The 17707-nt window shown below is 41.7% G+C and overlaps 1 protein-coding gene across 2 annotated transcripts in view; it reads right to left on the minus strand.

The window, feature by feature from the left end:
• Positions 1 to 17233, minus strand: part of GALNT13 (polypeptide N-acetylgalactosaminyltransferase 13) — a 1141430-nt gene extending 1124197 nt beyond the window's left edge. For both annotated transcript variants that reach the window (XM_069225168.1, XM_069225167.1), the window contains exon 1: positions 16585 to 17233. In XM_069225168.1, coding sequence (XP_069081269.1) covers positions 16585 to 16726 — 142 coding nt within the window. In that variant the 5' untranslated portion in view covers positions 16727 to 17233. The remainder of the gene's footprint in view (positions 1 to 16584) is intronic.
• Positions 17234 to 17707: the final 474 nt, after the last annotated feature.

The raw sequence follows: 17707 nt of genomic DNA on the forward strand, positions 1-17707 counted from the left end.
CTTCATTCTCTCATCAGCCCCCTGGTGCTTCACCAAGCTCATGAAACCTGTGGTAGCTTTTCTCAGGGCGCAGGGCATCAGACTCATCATTTATCTCGACGATATTCTAATAATGAGTCAGTCCTCTCAGTCCCTTCTCTCTCATCTATCCTTCACGCGTTCCCTGTTATCGGAACTAGGTTTCATCATAAACAGAAAAAAATCCATTCTAATTCCATCTCAGGTTATAGAATTCTTAGGATTTCAAATAGATTCAATTTCGGCCACCCTCAAACTCCCTTCAGCAAAGATCAAAACTATAAAATCGGAAATTCTACAGGTCCTCCGCAGTTCTCAGATTTCCCTAAGAACGTTAGCACGAATTGTGGGTCTACTCTCATCTTCAATTCAAGCTATTTTTCCAGGTCCTCTCCATTACAGGGCTCTTCAGAGATTGAAAATCCGTCATCTAAGGAAGGGTCTCTCATACGCAGATATCATTCCATTAGACGCCGATTCTCGCACAGAACTTCAATGGTGGATAGACCATTTAGATTCTTGGAACGGAAGGACTATCTTTGCATCAGCCCCCGATCTAGTATTAGAATCAGATGCAAGCCAATCAGGATGGGGGGCCCGATGTGGACCAATCTCCACTGGAGGCACATGGTCGTTAGAGGAGTCCAGAATGCATATCAATTGTTTAGAGATGCTTGCAGGCTCCTTTGCAGTCAGAAGCCTTGCAAAAAGCAGAGTGCGATGCGCTATTCTCCTCAGGATGGACAACATTTCAGCCGTACGCTATATCAATCGTCTCGGAGGCACGAAATCCAAACCTCTGACGGAATTAGCCAAGGGGTTTTGGGAATTCTGCCTTTTAAACCACATTTCGGTTCATGCAGAATATCTTCCGGGGTCTCTCAATTCAGTGGCGGATTGGCACTCTCGTCATCTGCGAGATTCAAGCGACTGGAAACTCCATATTTCAATTTTCCAACTCATTCAAAACAAATGGGGTCCCCTAGTAATAGACCTTTTTGCTTCACGCCTCAATTCCCTGCTTCCTCTATTCTACAGCTGGCGGCCAGATCCATTAGCTGTAGCATCAGATGCTTTCTTACAGGATTGGTCCCCTTCCCTCAATTATGCCTTTCCCCCTTTCCTCATGATCAGCAGAGTGCTGGCTCAGCTCAGGCGCCAACTAGCCACCATAGTTCTCATAACCCCCTTTTGGCAGTCTCAAACTTGGAACAGCTGGTGTTTGGGAAAACAAATCGATCCCTTTTCAGCAGATTTGATTTTTATTCTCAATTTTCTAGCAAATGAAGCCAGTAAAGGTAAGGCCTTCCGTACTATCAACCTTTATAGATCAGCTATTTCGGCCAATCATTCACTGCTGAATGGAAAACCTGTAGGAGAACATCCTTTGATCTGCCGTTTACTAAAGGGAGTAAAGTTTTCTAATCCTCCTTTACCTAAATACAGTCGATTATGGGATGTTTCTATTGTTTTGAAATTTCTATTGTCTTGGCCTGATAATGTCATGCTTTCTCTAAAAATGTTATCGGCAAAGTTAACTATGCTATTGTGTCTAGTTTCTATTAAACGGCTGGCAGATGTTAGAGCTCTAGATATATCTAACCGTCAGTTTACTCCTTCTGGGGTCATGTTCACTGTGGTTCGTCGAACCAAAACCAATTTATCCTCAGTTTTTTATCCTTACTTTCCTGACTATCCCAATCTATGTGTAGGACAATGCTTGAAAGTGTATGAATCAAAGACTGCAGATTTAAGATCCTCTTCTCATTCCCAATTATTAATTTCATTCAGGAAACCTCACTCCCCCGTTTCGACCGCTACTCTGGCCCGGTGGGTTCGTTGGTTGATGTCTTTGGCGGGCATAGATACTTCTATGTTTGGGGCTCACTCTTCCAGAGGGGCAATGGCTTCTAAGGCGTTTTGGACAGGCTCCCGTTTAGAAGACATTCTTAAATCTGCAGACTGGTCTAATGACACAGTATTTAAAGTTTTTTATTGTAAACCTATTGAAAATGTTTCTCTGAATATAACTAATATGCTTTAAACTCGCATAATAGGAGCCTCCGGTCTTGCCATAAAATGTAGATTTTCCTAGTATTATGACGGAAAGTCTTAATTTTATTAAAGACACGGAGGCGAGTATTATCCCTCCTCTTTCATTAACCTTGTTTTCTTTCCCACCCTTTATTCTAGCACCATTGGCCATCACTCAATCCGCCGCTTAAGTCTCCTCCTTCGACCTGGATTTCTTCTCTGCAAACTTCCATGGCTCCGTTCAAAGCCGGTCTTCCCACAGGACTAATCTTCCGGGATCCGCCTTGGTTACCTTGGATTTTGAACTTTTGTTCGGATGTTTTGTCGTTTATTATGGCAATTTTTATTCTGTTCTCTATAGTTCCATTGTTTACTGTTAATTGACTCTCTCGCAAGAAAAGAGGGCTGGTCGCAGTCAAGTGATGTCATAATACCTTACTATGCATGTGATTGGTGTATACTGTTATGACTACTTTTTCTTTCCCATTGGCTGTTGTTGTTAGCCTTCTGGGAATTGTAGTATGTTTCTTGACTGCTGCTATTGAATTAAAGTAAGAAAAGAAACGCATAATACTCGCCTCCGTGTCTTTAATAAAATTAAGACTTTCCGTCATAATACTAGGAAAATCTACATTATTTGTAGTAAATTATGTGTGATAAAAACATATAGCTTAAAGTAAGGTACTTATCAAGAGCAGAATTCCTGTAATACTGTGGGCCATATTCAGTAAGGTATTTTCAGTTGTAAACAAAAGTTTACAACTGAAACTTCCTCATGTACACCCGTGGGAATTTACAAACAGCTACCTAGCAGGCGTGAGTGTATTTATTATCACGAATTTCTTTGTCACATGTGCAGAAAATTCCAGAGACATAAATCGCACTCAAAAAGGCCAAAGAAGGAGTTCAAAGGCATGGTCAGCATTGTAAGTTTTAGAACACCTACCAACCTACACTTTTGTTGGCATTCCTAACCTCATATCTTACCCTTTCCCATTTGAAAATTGATGTAAACATACTCCAGCCACAGGCCGTAGTAATTGCCCTTCTTGATGGAAAGTGAATCAGATCAATCCGTATCTGACGACGATGTAGAGGAAGGTATTTTTCCAAAGGCAAACAATGTTTCCTTGAAGAGAAAAGGGAAAAAGTGTGTGTTCACGCAGGAGGCTCATTTCAGGTGTGTGGAAAACTACGTTGTGCAGAATTCCCATCCTTTAGAAAATGCTTCCCTTATAGTTCAAGAAGATATCAATTAACAGATTGGTGAGACCATTTACCTAGTAGTGCCACATGGAATGATTGAGTCCTTACATTTGAAGCACCCTGCTGAGTGGTTTAATGATGTAATGAAATTTCAGAAACGGAAATGTAAGGTTCTCAAGATGCGCTGGTGTAAGGACTAAACCCGATAAACATGGCAAGATATGCAAAAGTTTGAATAAGTATAAAGACTTGGTCACGGAAATGAAAGCAGATTTTTATGCTTATAGATTTCTTTCAGGCAATAATACCTCTAGCGAAGGTTTAAAAATTGTAATTGGTCTATTCCCAATTGCTGTTCCATTCAAGTATCTCCTACAGCAGAACTCTGTGAATCATTAACAACTTATTTTTCTCATAAAATAAAGGCAATCTTTTACTTCTTCTAGGCACCAACCACTGAAAAGGCAGATATGGGAAAGCAGCATCCTTTAAGCCAGGGGAATAACAAAACTGAGTTAATTACTCACTCTGCCCTGCTATTGATTATATATATCAGGAATATTGTTCCAAAACTTTCATTCTGGCTCTCCCCTGTATCCAGGTCTCATAAGGGTTTATCAGCTTGCAATAAAGTCAGTAGCTCCCAATCGGGCAGAGAATATGAATTGCTCTTTTCAAATACCACTGTTGTCCCTATGAATTGGAAGAAGACTGTTGTACTTAGGAAACAAATGCAAAAAGAACAAGTGATGGACGGAATGCTGAACAATGTCAAACATTCACCCCCAGTACAGAGATCTGGGCCTAAATCCATTGTTTTTTTGCTGGCCATACCATTCCAGTTTGGACCCAGCCATATGCAAATCAGTCTTGACCCTGTTCCCCATGGGAACAGTCCAGCCCGAACTGCCAGGCTAGGTCTTCCCTGGACTGGAAACAAGCATCCTGGGACCGGTTTCGGGGTTTCACCCTTGATCAGCCACGCTAGCTTTAATCCAGTGCATGGGAAGCACGGGACTCAGTCTGGGCATACCCTTCCCACTTAGGGCGATGTTAGACCTGACATGCCTTAGGGTGGTCACCCCTAACTTTTTGCCTGTCTCCCTCCACTTTTTGGACCCTGTTTTGCTGGCTTTTAGACTCTGAGCACTTCACCACTGCTAACCAGTGCTAAAGTGCATATGCTCTCTTCCTCTTTAAACATGGTAACTTTGGATCATACCTGATTGGACTATTTAATCTACTTATAAGTCCCTAGTAATGTGCACTACATGTGCCTAGGGCCTGAAGATTAAATGCTACTAGTGGACCTGCAGCACTGGTTGTGCCACCCACTTAAGTAGCCCCCTTAACCTTGTATCAGGCTTGCCATTGCAAGGCCTGTGTGTGCAGTTTCACTGCCACCTCGGCTTGGCATTTAAAAGTACTTGCCAAGCCTAGAACTCCCCTTTTTCTACATATAAGTCACCCTTAATGTGTGCCCTAGGTAACCCCTAGAGCCGGGTGCTGTGTAGGTAAAAGGCAGGACATGTACCTGTGTGATTATATGTCCTTGTAGTGTAAAACTCCAAAATTAGTTTTTACACTACTGTGAGGCCTGCTCCCTTCATAGGCTAACATTGGGGCTGCCCTTCTACACTGTTGAAGTGGCAGCTGCTGATCTGAAAGGAGCAGGAAGGTCATATTTAGTATGGCCAGAATGGTAATACAAAATCCTGCTGACTGGTGAAGTCGGATTTAATATTACTATTCTAGAAATGCCACTTTTAGAAAGTGAGCATTTCTTTGCACTTAAATCTTTCTGTGCCTTACAATCCACGTCTGGCTGGGCTTGGTTGACAGCTCCTTGTGCATTCACTCAGACACACCCCAAACACAGGGTACTCAGCCTCACTTGCATACATCTGCATTTTGAATGGGTCTTCCTGGGCTGGGAGGGTAGAGGGCCTGCTCTCACACAAAGGACTGCCACACCCCCTACTGGGACCCTGGCAGACAGGATTGAACTGAAAGGGGACCTGGTACACTTCTTAGCCACTCTTTGAAGTCTCCCCCACTTCAAAGGCACATTTGGGTATAAAACAGGGCCTCTGCCCTACCTCATCAGACACTTGCTGGAGAAGAAACCTGAACCAGAAACTACATCCTGCCAAGAAGAACTGCCTGGCTGCTCAAAGGACTCACCTGTCTGCTTTCTACAAAGGACTGCTGCCTTGCTGTTGGCCTGCTGCCTTGCTGAACTCTTGTCTGGCTGTGAAAGTGCTCTCCAAGGGCTTGGATAGAGCTTGACTCCTGTTCCCTGAAGTCTCAGGACCAAAAAGACTTCCCTCTTTCACTTGGACGCTCCGTGCGCCGAAAATTTCGACGCACAGCTTGTTCCGCGGTGAGAAAAACGCCGCACACCGACGCTGATCGACGCGATGCTCTTGGGACAACCGAAAATCCGACGCACGGCTCCGCAAGGACAACGCCGCCCGACCTCTAGAGGAGAAATCGACGCGACGCCTGCCGTGAGGTCGTAATTTCGACGCGCAGCCCCGCAGAAGGACGCGCAGCCGGAAAACAAGCAGGAAAATCCACGCACAGACCCGGGACATCTGGTAATCCCCGCGATCCACGAAAAGAGACTGTCCGCGCGCCGGAAAACGACGCACGACTTCCCCGCGTGGAAAATAACGACGCAAGTCCGTGTGTGCTGGGGAGAAATCGACGCACACACCCTTTTTCCATGCACCTCTTCTTTTATGGCCCTCTGAGGAGATTTTTCCACTCTAAACCAGGTACTTGTGCTTGAAAGAGACTTTGTTTATATTCTAAAGACTTAAGACACTTTATATCACTTTTCAGTGATATCTCTACAATTTCCCATTGCAAACTTTATTCTTTTTGACCTACAATTATCCTGATAAATATTATATATTTTTCTAAACACTGTGTGGTGTATTTTTGTGGTGCTATATGGTGGTATTGTATGATTTATTGCACAAATACTTTACACATTGCCTTCTAAGTTAAGCCTGACTGCTCGTGCCAAGCTACCAGAGGGTGGGCACAGGATAATCTTGGATTGTGTGTGACTTACCCTGACTAGAGTGAGGGCTTTTGCTTGGACAGGGGGTAACCTGACTGCCAACCAAAAACCCCATTTCTAACAGGTGACAAATGCAAAAAGAACAAGTGATGGACGAAATGCTGAACAATGTCAAACATTCACCCCCATTACAGAGATCTGGGCCTAAATCCATAGTTTTTTTGCTGCCCATGCCATTCTGGTTTGGACCCAGCCATATGCAAATCAGTCTTGACCCTGTTCCCCATGGGAACAGTCCAGCCCGAACTGCCAGGCCTGGTCTTCCCCGGACTGGAAACAAGCATCCTGGGACCGGTTTCGGGGTTTCACCCCTCATCAGCCAGGCTAGCTTAAATCCAGTGGCATGGGAAGCACGGGACCCACGTCTGGGCATACCCTTCCCACTTAGGGCGACAAATGCAAGAAGAACAAGTGATGGACGGAATGCTGAACAATGTCAAACATTCACCCCCAGTACAGAGATCTGGACCTAAATCCATTGTTTTTCTGCTGCCCATGCCATTCCAGTTTGGACCCAGCCATAACAATGGATTAAACCCAGATCTGTGACTGGGGGTGAGTGTTTGAAAAGTTTCAACACTCCGTCCATCATTTTATTTTGTGATTTTGCTTTGTGCGCCCTAAGTGGCTAGGGTATGCCCAGACGTGGGTCCCTTGCTTGCTACACCACTGGATTCAAGCTAGCCTGGCTGATGAAGGGTGATACCCTGAAACCAGTCCCAGGATGCTTGAATCCTGTCCAGCGAGGACCTGGCTTGGCAGTTCGCGCTGGGCTGCTTCCATTGGGAGCAGGGTCAAGACTGATTTGCATATAGCTGGGTCCAAACTGGGGTGACGTGGCAAGCAAAATAACAATGGATTAAACCCAGATCTGTGACTGGGGATGAGTGTTTGAAATGTTTCAACACTCCGTCCATCCTTTTATTTTGTGATTGTACTTAGGAAACATTCGGGTGACACAGTGATTAACAGGAATTTTGTCTTAATTCCCTACTGCATTTCATGTCAGAAATAGCAGGGAAAATTCTCAATAATTCCAGTTTATTACAGATACTATTATACTGGATGACTATCACGCATTACTGCATTTCATATCAAAATCAGCAGGGAAAATTCTCAGTAATTTCAGTTTATTAGAGATACTATTATACTGGATGACTATCACGCAGGATTTCAATCTTATGATGGGTCTGAGGTGGCCCTTCTGGTGAGGTGTGTTGTATTCTTGAAGTGTAGAACCAGTTCTATTCTAGAACTGGCATGCTATAAGTGTAAAGAATGTTCTTTGAGCAGGTGCTGCCTGGAGCTAGCCCTGACTGGTCTTTACTTTACCACTAAGAAATAAAGCAACTGTACTATCGATCAGTGTGTACTGACTTTGTATTTTGCAAGGAATAACAGCACTAATCCTACTGGACCTATCCGTAGTTTTTGATACTGCATCCGATTCTATACTCGCCTCTCAGCTCAGTGAGATTGGAAAAAAATATCTGGCATTGGAGTGTTGGAATCTTTTCTTCAAAATCATAGGGAAGGCATCTCAATGTCTCCCTTTACTTTCACTGATTTCAAGGTTGAGTCTCGAAATACACAAGGATCCCTATTACATCCAACTCATTTATTGAGTATGTGGGACCCATTGGCACATCTCATTACATCATACAGCGTGGACATTATGATTTACTCACAGGAGGTGCAAATTTTCAAATTGGACGGGAATTCCTTGCAAACCCAAGCCACTAATATGTGTATGGTATCTGTGGCTGAATGGATGAGATGTAACTGCTTGATATTAAACTCAAATAAGACAGAAGTCTTCATTTAGGGGGCCTCCCTATATTTGAACTAATCTGTGGTGACTACCCTCTCTAGGAGAAAAGCCCAAACCTGTAAACTCTGTTTGAAATTTGAGGTTCATATTTGAAATGAACTGCCCAGCAAACATTTTAAACAAAGTCTCTTCTTGCTTTATTCATTTAAGACAAATAAGAATAATAATTACATTTCCTGCTTTCTGACCACAAACTTATACTAATCTGAGCCAAAGGGGTGCCAAACCTGGACTATTGTAATTCTCTGTACCTTGCCCTCCTTTTGTATGCGTTGATCAAGTTCAGATTATTCAGTGAGTCATGCGGAATTGACATCGGAGAATAAAATTTGCCCACGATCTCCACCATTCACATTGGTTGCCAAAAGAGAATAGGGATTAAGTTCACACCACTCTCTATTTGCCATAAATCTATCTATGGGCCTTGGCTGGAATTTGTTACAGATATGATTGCTATTCATACATCAGCACACAATCTACCCGCCGGTGCCCAAAAGTAACCTGAGGGGGGCCCCCTGCAAAGTACATTGAGGGGGGGGGCGTGACCCAGGCAGGAGCTCTCAGGCAGGGGCCTATTGCTCATGCACAGTTTACTGTGCTGAGGGTGTCCCCTGGAGCTCACCTCTCTTCCCCCCACCCCGGGTGCTGCAGCGGTTATTGTTACACCAGTGCTATGTTCCTCAACCAGCCGCCTTCTGACTCGCCTAACAATACTGTGGGATAAGGAAAGAGGAGATTCCTTTTATGTCAGTGGTTCCCAGACTTTTTGGACCTGCAGCCCCCTTGGCCTATTGCCCATTGGCCGTGGCTCCCCATTATGGTAATACTTTTTGGTGGGTGAAGGGATGTTAGCCCAGCCTTGAGAGTACTTCCAATTTTCTCCCTGAAAATAACTAGAGTGAAGGTATTCTAATCATAGATGTAACTAAGGGGGTTATTCCAACTTTGGAGGAGGTGTTAATCCGTCCCAAAAGTGACGGTAAAGTGACGGATATACCACCAGCCATATTACGAGTTCCATAGGATATAATGGACTCGTAATACGGCTGGTGGTATATCCGTCACTTTACCGTCACTTTTGGGACGGATTAACACCTCCTCCAAAGTTGGAATAACCCCCTAAGTAACTAAATTAAAATAAAACAGCTGTTTAGTAAAAAAAAAATCTTTAATTGGTTAAGTTAGAAACAATACAAGGGGAGTTACTCAGCACTGGGGTATGCATGTAGAAACCCATCTGGTCCACATATGTATCATCCAGTTACTTGGGCTTCCCTATTTCCAGTTTTCTGAATATAGACCCCTTTAAAGCTACATATTACTATCTGTAGCCTCACAATTACAAATAGCAACTACCACATTAATATCATGCAACAGTGAAACTCCACATCATTCATATCTTTCTTATAGCACCAAATAGTGAAAATTTTCAAAAATTAGGTCAAACCTTCTCCTTGCCTGACATTCTACCGAATGCTATGTATATGTGCATATATATATATATATATATATATATATATATATATATATATATACACACATATATAAAAATATATTCACTGAAAAAAACAAAGGTTACAGGACGTTAAAATTACGTTCTGAATTTACTCATACGAACCCTAAGAAATTCAGCAGTTATAGTTACCTGAGCTAACTATAAGTTGCGCTTCAGTAATGCACTGCTTATGACCTCACACATTACATCACTCATGACAAGGTCAGTGACATCACTGATGACATCACTGATTACACTCACACACTCACTCATTCACATATACACACTCTTGTATATCCACAGACACACATCTACTCAGATACGTATTCACAGAAACATAAAGCTTGTGACATACACACACTCATTCACTCAAACAGCCAATGACACCAAACCGTACTAACTGACGTAGTCACTGACTCATATAGCTAGTTACACACCCACTCATACATCCATACAGCCCCTGACACACCCACTTAAACACCCAATCACTCACAAAACCCATTTCTAGATCGCTCATCTATTGATACATCCAAGCAATAAGCTGTACAACTACTCATACACCCACACACTCACCCACACATTCACACTGACACAGCTACTCACTCATCTATACAGTCCTTTACACACACAATCGCTCAAGTATACCACCATTCACACACCCAGTCTCTCACATGTATGAGTACTGATACACCCAGTCAGTCACCCATGTAGCCACTCACAAACCCAGTCACTGATAAACATAAGTACTCACATATACACTTACTCTCCCATTTAAAAACTGGCACAACCACTCACTTTAGGATACAGCCACTCATACACCCACTCACTCTCCCATACAGTCACTGACACAGCCAATCAGTTATACTTACAGCCATTCATACACTCACAGATTCACCCATACAGTAACTGACTCACCAATACAGTGACACCCATTCACATACCCAGACAACCAGTCTCACACCCCCTCACCCTTACAGCCACCCACACACCTGCTCACTCAATGCAGTGCATCCACTCACACAGTCACTTGCTCACCCATACAGCTACTTACACATCCACTCACTCTCTCATACAGCAAATGATTCAACCACTTATTCACACATAGACCCACTCATACACCCACTCACACATCAATACAACCACTTACACTCACTGGATGATGTCATCACTAATGTCATTTGAGATGTCACAAGTGATGTCATCAGTGATTTCATCCATCATCAAAAAAGGACAAATTGCATTTATAGAGAATAAGTGGTATCACAAACGGTAATCTTTATTCAATCGTCTTGAGAAGTATTCATAAAAGCTTGCATATCTATGTGGAACCACACATAGCTACAGATAGCCAAAACATGTTTCACAATATTCTACATAAGTGTCACTTCTTGAGGGATACCTCAAGAACTTCTTGAGGTATCCTTCTTGAGCAATCAAGAAAAAACAAATCACACATTTGTGAAGAAACTTTGAAGTGATGTCAGTCAATATGATGCAAAGTCTTACATTATGATCCATTTCGTTCTAGCACTATAACCCACTTGTGGGATCCTGGCATTCAGTTGAATGGCTCCTATGACCTCAATTTGTCCTTTTTAGGGTTGAGCGCAAAGCGCTCCATCCCTGGTGTAATCTCTCTACAGGCTTTTTATCATGCCCATATCAAGCCCATCAGTTTGGTTGGTTCATGGGCTTGCCCCTTAAAATTAGCTTCATTTAATTAGTGAAAGGTGTACATACATCATGCTTTTTCGGGTATTTAGCTCGCCACAAGTGCACCAGTCAACTACTGAAAACATACGAGGCTCCAGGTTTTCCGTATGGTTTCTGCACTATTTTTTCTGTTTATTTCTTAGGCAGCACGATCTCGCTGGGCAGTAGTAGTGCGCTTTGCATGACATCGACCTTGTTACATGGATATTTGCACTTTTGCCGGTTACATGGATAATTGCACTTTTTCCGATACGTTTCACTGCGAGTGAACTTCTGTTTCCTTTTGTGTGTTTGCTTTGCGCTTATAGTGGCCATCGGCTCACTTATGTGAAACTGTTTTACTTTTCAGTTTATGTGGCAAGAAAAGTCCGGTTAGGAGTTCACAACGCTAATAGCTTTAACTTGAGTAAACGCGAGACCCATTGCATTGTTATTGTATACTGGTGCGATACACAATACAGAAGCAAACCACTTAAATCAGTCCTAGCCTTTCACATTGTAAAATGATTATTTAGTATGACAATTCAGCATTTGAAGATGTTTCTTATGGAAATTAATCAACATTTTGCAAACTTCAACAATCTCTTCAAAATGAGACTAGGCCTCAAACACATTGCACTGCTTCTACTGCTGCACTTACAAAGTGAATGAGCCTCGAAACAGAACCACCTACGAAACACGACTGCACTGGATCTGTGTAAAATGATATGAAGCTCGTAATATTTCTCTTAAGAACACATTCACTTCAAAAATTTCTCTCAAACACATCCTTTTTTGAGGGGACTCAAAAGAGCATCAACCGTTTATGAGAATAAATGAGAACTGGCGGAATTTTGAACAGATGTCGAAATAAAAGGTCTGTAAAACTTCTTCAAAATGTCACAGAAAATAATGTACTTGAAACATCACAGGGAGAAAAGCATTCTCGGCGATGGTTAATCGCCTGAGATCTATCGCTAAAATCCTAATCATTTGTAGTTCACATAACCGTGAATATGCAGTGCTTTAGAGACTAACCTGTTTCCATGGTAACCAGGAAATGGATGACAGTATTTCGCTCGCGTGCCCATAACCGTAGACTTCCGTATTATTACGTCGAAATGATTCCTAGATCCACGCACATTGAAGCCGTTGCACTATGTTGCGAGGAGTCCAAGCACAAATGCTCTGCTACACGAACAGTTCTTAAGTGTTACTGGAAAGAGAGCATTCCCTGCTTGTGAGGTTTCAGTGTTTAATTCGCCGTCCCATTCTTCCGTTCAATTACTTCACGAGAGGACATAATAAGCCACATCTTTTTTTGCGCTTGCTACCTATGGGTCTGTTTGCAGACGTAACGGGAAACCACTAGGTCTCCGTGAATATGTCATGGGTTCGAATGTGAAATAAGTGTGACTCGCACATGATAGCAGCTTAATTCCGTGATCTGATTAGTTTACAGCACTCTAGCAAGATTCTGCACCCTGCCATTCCAGAGATTGTTTTTGCTCTCTTGAGCCTATAACTTCCCAAGACATATGTGGCAGCTCCAGGCTTCTCTGGTGTTTTATCCATCAAACCCGCACATGCAGGGAAGTGTGGGCGCATGCTTATTCAATGTTATGGAAACACTACATCTCCCAAAAGGCGATATACTGCTGGCTAAGAAGCATAGACTGCTTGAAAGTGTCAGACATGATATGGGGCTTCTTTGCCAGCTGTGTTTGCCCTATCCTAAAGAATGAATGCAGGCTTTGTTCCTTTTAACATAAACGGAAAGGTGTATTAAGTTTTTTTCAACATAGCTTCCGAGACGCCGTCACTTTGACTGGGAAGTGAGCAAACAAGGGACGAGGCCAACGGTAAAACAATCGTAGTCTGACTTGTAAACCAACGACACTTGGCATTCTGGGAGTTGTAGTTTTACTTCCAGTTTTGTTCTAAAAAATCGCAGTTTCCCTTAATGTAGGGCTTTTCTGCTAATCTTATCCAGCCCGGTGTTGAATTTATTATTCGAGATCTTCGACGTAGTGTAACAAAAGCCGACAAAGTCCATACAAAAGGATTATGTTATTTATAATCAGCTTAGCCCTTTTGACCATCGGCAGTATGTTGCGGCAGCAGGCAGCCCCAGGTGCCCCCACAATAATTAATTGGTTTGCTTGTGCACTCTGCTCCCGCTGCAGCTTACTGCTTGGCTCAAAAACTGCACCTGCTGTCTTCAACCCGTTTACAATATGTTCTTCTAAAATAGAACGTTACATAATAAGGACATTCTGATCTGGGGTTTGAAGATCGTTTTTTAAGTGATTACTTTTATTTACCACATACTTTTATTATACACCACTGGAAAGATAGGACGGTTAACTCACACGTAAACACTAACTTTTTATCATTAAAGGATTTGGACAACAAAAAAGCCTAGAACTAGCCGCACATTCCTATAATAACGAGTATTGTTTAGGTGCTCATACATTCAAAACATGCCTGTTGTCCAGCATGTGTATCGGGACAGGGAATACCCGTACCAACATGTTAAATCTATAGAAAAATAAGAATGGGGCACACAAAGAATAGTATCCCTCTATTGTCAAATAGTCATCGCACACTTAGTCATATGAAGAAAACATAATATGAATTTCCACTAAAAAGGTATCAGTGCAAAGTGTATCATTACAATAGTTCAAAAAAAACCAAATTATAATTTTAATAAGTGAATCTTAAACATTGAATTTTAATGTGAGAGAAAGTTACTTCCATAGACAGTTGACACCACGAAGTACAGTCTTATGAAAATTAACTTATACATATATACAGACATTTAATCGACATTAGACACAAATGAGCATTTAGTCATCAGGAGAGTGGTTTGTCCCCTATTATGATGATTCAAAGTCCATTAAAAAGAAAGAGATGGTTAGGGGAATACAAATAATCCACTCGGAGGGTTGAGAAGCGAAAAGAATTAACTTCATCCAAATAGAGGTAGAAATTTTCCAATTCTTCCAGATTCAGCCGACACGTGTTTCGTCCTGCACGGGACTTTCTCAAGGCTTGCTTATTGTTATAATTATTATTTGAAATCGAAATGTCGGGACGCATTAAATTCCAAAACTCCCGAAGAATCTGTAATTATCAATCTTCATTGCAAAAGAAATGTTGTTATAAGTCCAAATTATACATGATATCCAAATCCAAAGTGCCTCTAATGGGTGTATTTTGTCCTCACGTCGGTCCTTCGGTAACGGCTTCACTTATTAAAATTATAATTTTGGGTTTTTTGAACTATTGTAATGATACACTTTGCACTGATACCTTTTTAGTGGAAATTCATATTATGTTTTCTTCATATGACTAAGTGTGCGATGACTATTTGACAATAGAGGGATACTATTCTTTGTGTGCCCCACACGTAAACACATCGCCCACTAAGATTGTGGAAGAATGTAATTTTGAGAGAAGAAAGTAGTTATACATTGATACTGTTGCGGCTTGTGTAGGACTGGGTGAAGAAAAATCAATTACACCCAGCTTTTCTTCCAGAAAAATATTTAAAAGTGTGAAAAAGACCAACTGCTAAAGAAAACTTTGAAAAACACTTTGTACAGTGAGAATTGGTATGACTACACCCTCACACATCCATTCCATACATCCTTCATTCACTTCAACAAATGGAATAGAATGCTCATACAAATACATGTCACGTTGTCCTTTGACCCTTAGACTGTGTGTTGTGCCTAGTGTCACCCTTTAGTGGTGGGCCAATGACACATTGAAAGCTGGGAGATTTAAATTGCTTTTTTGGCAGAGGCCTAAAGACTCCAGCGTGAAATGTGCTGTTTGGCCGAAAGGTTATAGAGGAGGCAAGGTACACAAGCAACACCATACCCTCTGGCTACTCTCAGTTTGCCATCCCTGACGTGTTCTTTATTTGCGTCCGTGATTTTTGAAGTCCACCCTCGGTGCAGGAGATGGTGCACTTTGGCTTGACATGCGTATTTCTCCACTCAAATTGGCATTTTGTTTTCAGTGGAAATTATTACAGGATATCATTCATGCACTCTTTTAATGCACGATGAGCTAGCTATTCCTCACAATATACACGGAGTGTTGAAAGTACTTCAAACAGACAACTCCTTATGAAAATAGTAGTACGTTTTTGTAACTGAGAAAATAGAGTTGCAATGTAGCTGTTCTTTGTAACTTGTTACTTAAACCTTGAACGAAACAATTTTGTCACATGAAATACTTGGGTCTCTGATATGATGAAAGGCGCCATTTGGCTATGTGTACTTGGCTCCTTCTACTATTACAACTTTAAACACAGGACTTATCTCTGCACATAATAAAGCGGATGATTCACTAAAGCATCTATGAGTACGGGAAGTACTACTAAAGAAGTACTCATTTACATATTCTTACACACCTATGCAAATGAGTCCGGAAATCTCCAACTCCCGATTGATAAAATTTCAAAGAAGGCATCGTCATTTGTGTTTATACTAGTTGAGTATGAATAGTCCATCAATATTGCTATTTGAGATATTTTGGGGACAATTCACACGCCAAATTAGAGTATGTAAAACATTAGTGCCGGAGTACTACTTTACTTCTCCAAAACGTCTTTGTGACTAAGCCCTTATTGTTTTGCAATTGTGCTTGCCATGTGGTGCTCACATTTTCAATGTACTCAGAGTAAATGTGGTTTGAGCAAGAAAAATGTAACAAGTAATTCTAAAACATACAACATTTCATTAAAATACTGAAAACTACAGACTTATGATAAATATATATGTCTAGGGCGTGCTCTGCACATAAAGATCAGTTTAGAAAGTCTGATCTAAATGGACCTTAATTGTAAAGACATTTGCAAGAGATATTCACTATAGAAGTTATCAATTAAGACAGTTCAAGTACTTTGCTGCACATACACATCACACTGTTTCAAAATACAAACTGAATAAAAGTAATTATAAAAATCTACTTCCTTCGTGATTTTGTAATTAGAGCCCTAAAAGCCTAAAAAAACTGCGAGCTTCTAAACCAGTCATACATGCCAAATAACTCCAAACGTCAACGTTCCACATTGTTTAATTTACGAAATAAGTATTTAAATATTGGCATGTCACCTTTTCAACAGGTGCGGATGTGTAAACGACAGGTCATGATAAAAGTAAAATCTCAAAAAGCAGTATATGGTGTGAAAAGAAGGCTTACCTCTCAGAGCTGGCAGCAGTGACCTGTCCCTTTTGTCATCGCATTTGTTGCATTCGCTAAAGTACAAGAGCAAAAATACATCCATAAGCACCCACACCAGAGACGTGGCCAGAATCACTTTGCAGTACACAAATCTCCTCATGTCTTTCCCAGATCTGGAGGGTGCACGTATGAGCCGCAGGTGCTATCGAAGCAAATCCACGCCACGCGTGAAAACTGCCGCGCCTGAGTGAAACCATTCCATGGCATGAACGGGAGAAGCCTTCAGTATCCCGAACTTTGATACCTCATGTTAGGATGCTGGGCTGCTGCGCGCGCTGACGGAACTGCAATCCTCATAGCTGCTGCAGCCCCGCGGGCCACCTTGACACGCTCTCAACCTGCAGCTTCACTATATCTCAAAGGTGCAGAAAAAATGACCAAACTGCTTGCAGGCTGCTAGATTACGTTTTATAAAGCAGTCTTTTTCGAATAGTGGTATCGCCCTCTTGAAGGCTTCCCCCACTGGGTATTTCCTCTTTCCTCCCCACAATGTCTTGCCTGTATTATGATATTCAAGTGAGCTCAGCCTGGAAAAACGTAACATGCAACTACCTTCGAGAGCTGAGGGCTGCAGGCAGAGCTCGGGCTATAAGCTGTTCCCGAATACAGATTGTAAGGCTGCTCCTAATTGGTTGTTGAAAGCAGGCAAAGGTTCAGATTTTATGCTGCCTCTTTATTGGACGGTACAATTTAGCAATGTATTGATTTATTGTTTTTATTTTGTCTCTGTATACAAAGTGTTCACCAAAGCAGACGTTTTAGGAAACTGCTAGTGAAATAAAATGGTGAGATGGTTTGCTGTTGACTCTGGAGAGCTTTGTTGTCAGGAGAACAAACATATCTTTACACAGCTGGAACATTTAATTGAAAATGCAACAGCGTGACAAGATCCCTAATATGTGATATATATATATATATATATATCAGATTTTGGAATTCGTTAAAATGAAAACACAAATATTTAAGTTGTCCTATACCAACAGTGAGCGTCTCTTGTGATAGCAGGATGGAAGGATGGTGTTTGCACTGTGCAAAACCTGAGGCTTAAAGCATCAACTATAACAACACATCAATGACAGTG

Source organism: Pleurodeles waltl, chromosome 3_1 (genome assembly GCF_031143425.1).
Source record: "Pleurodeles waltl isolate 20211129_DDA chromosome 3_1, aPleWal1.hap1.20221129, whole genome shotgun sequence".
Lineage (NCBI taxonomy): Eukaryota > Metazoa > Chordata > Amphibia > Caudata > Salamandridae > Pleurodeles > Pleurodeles waltl.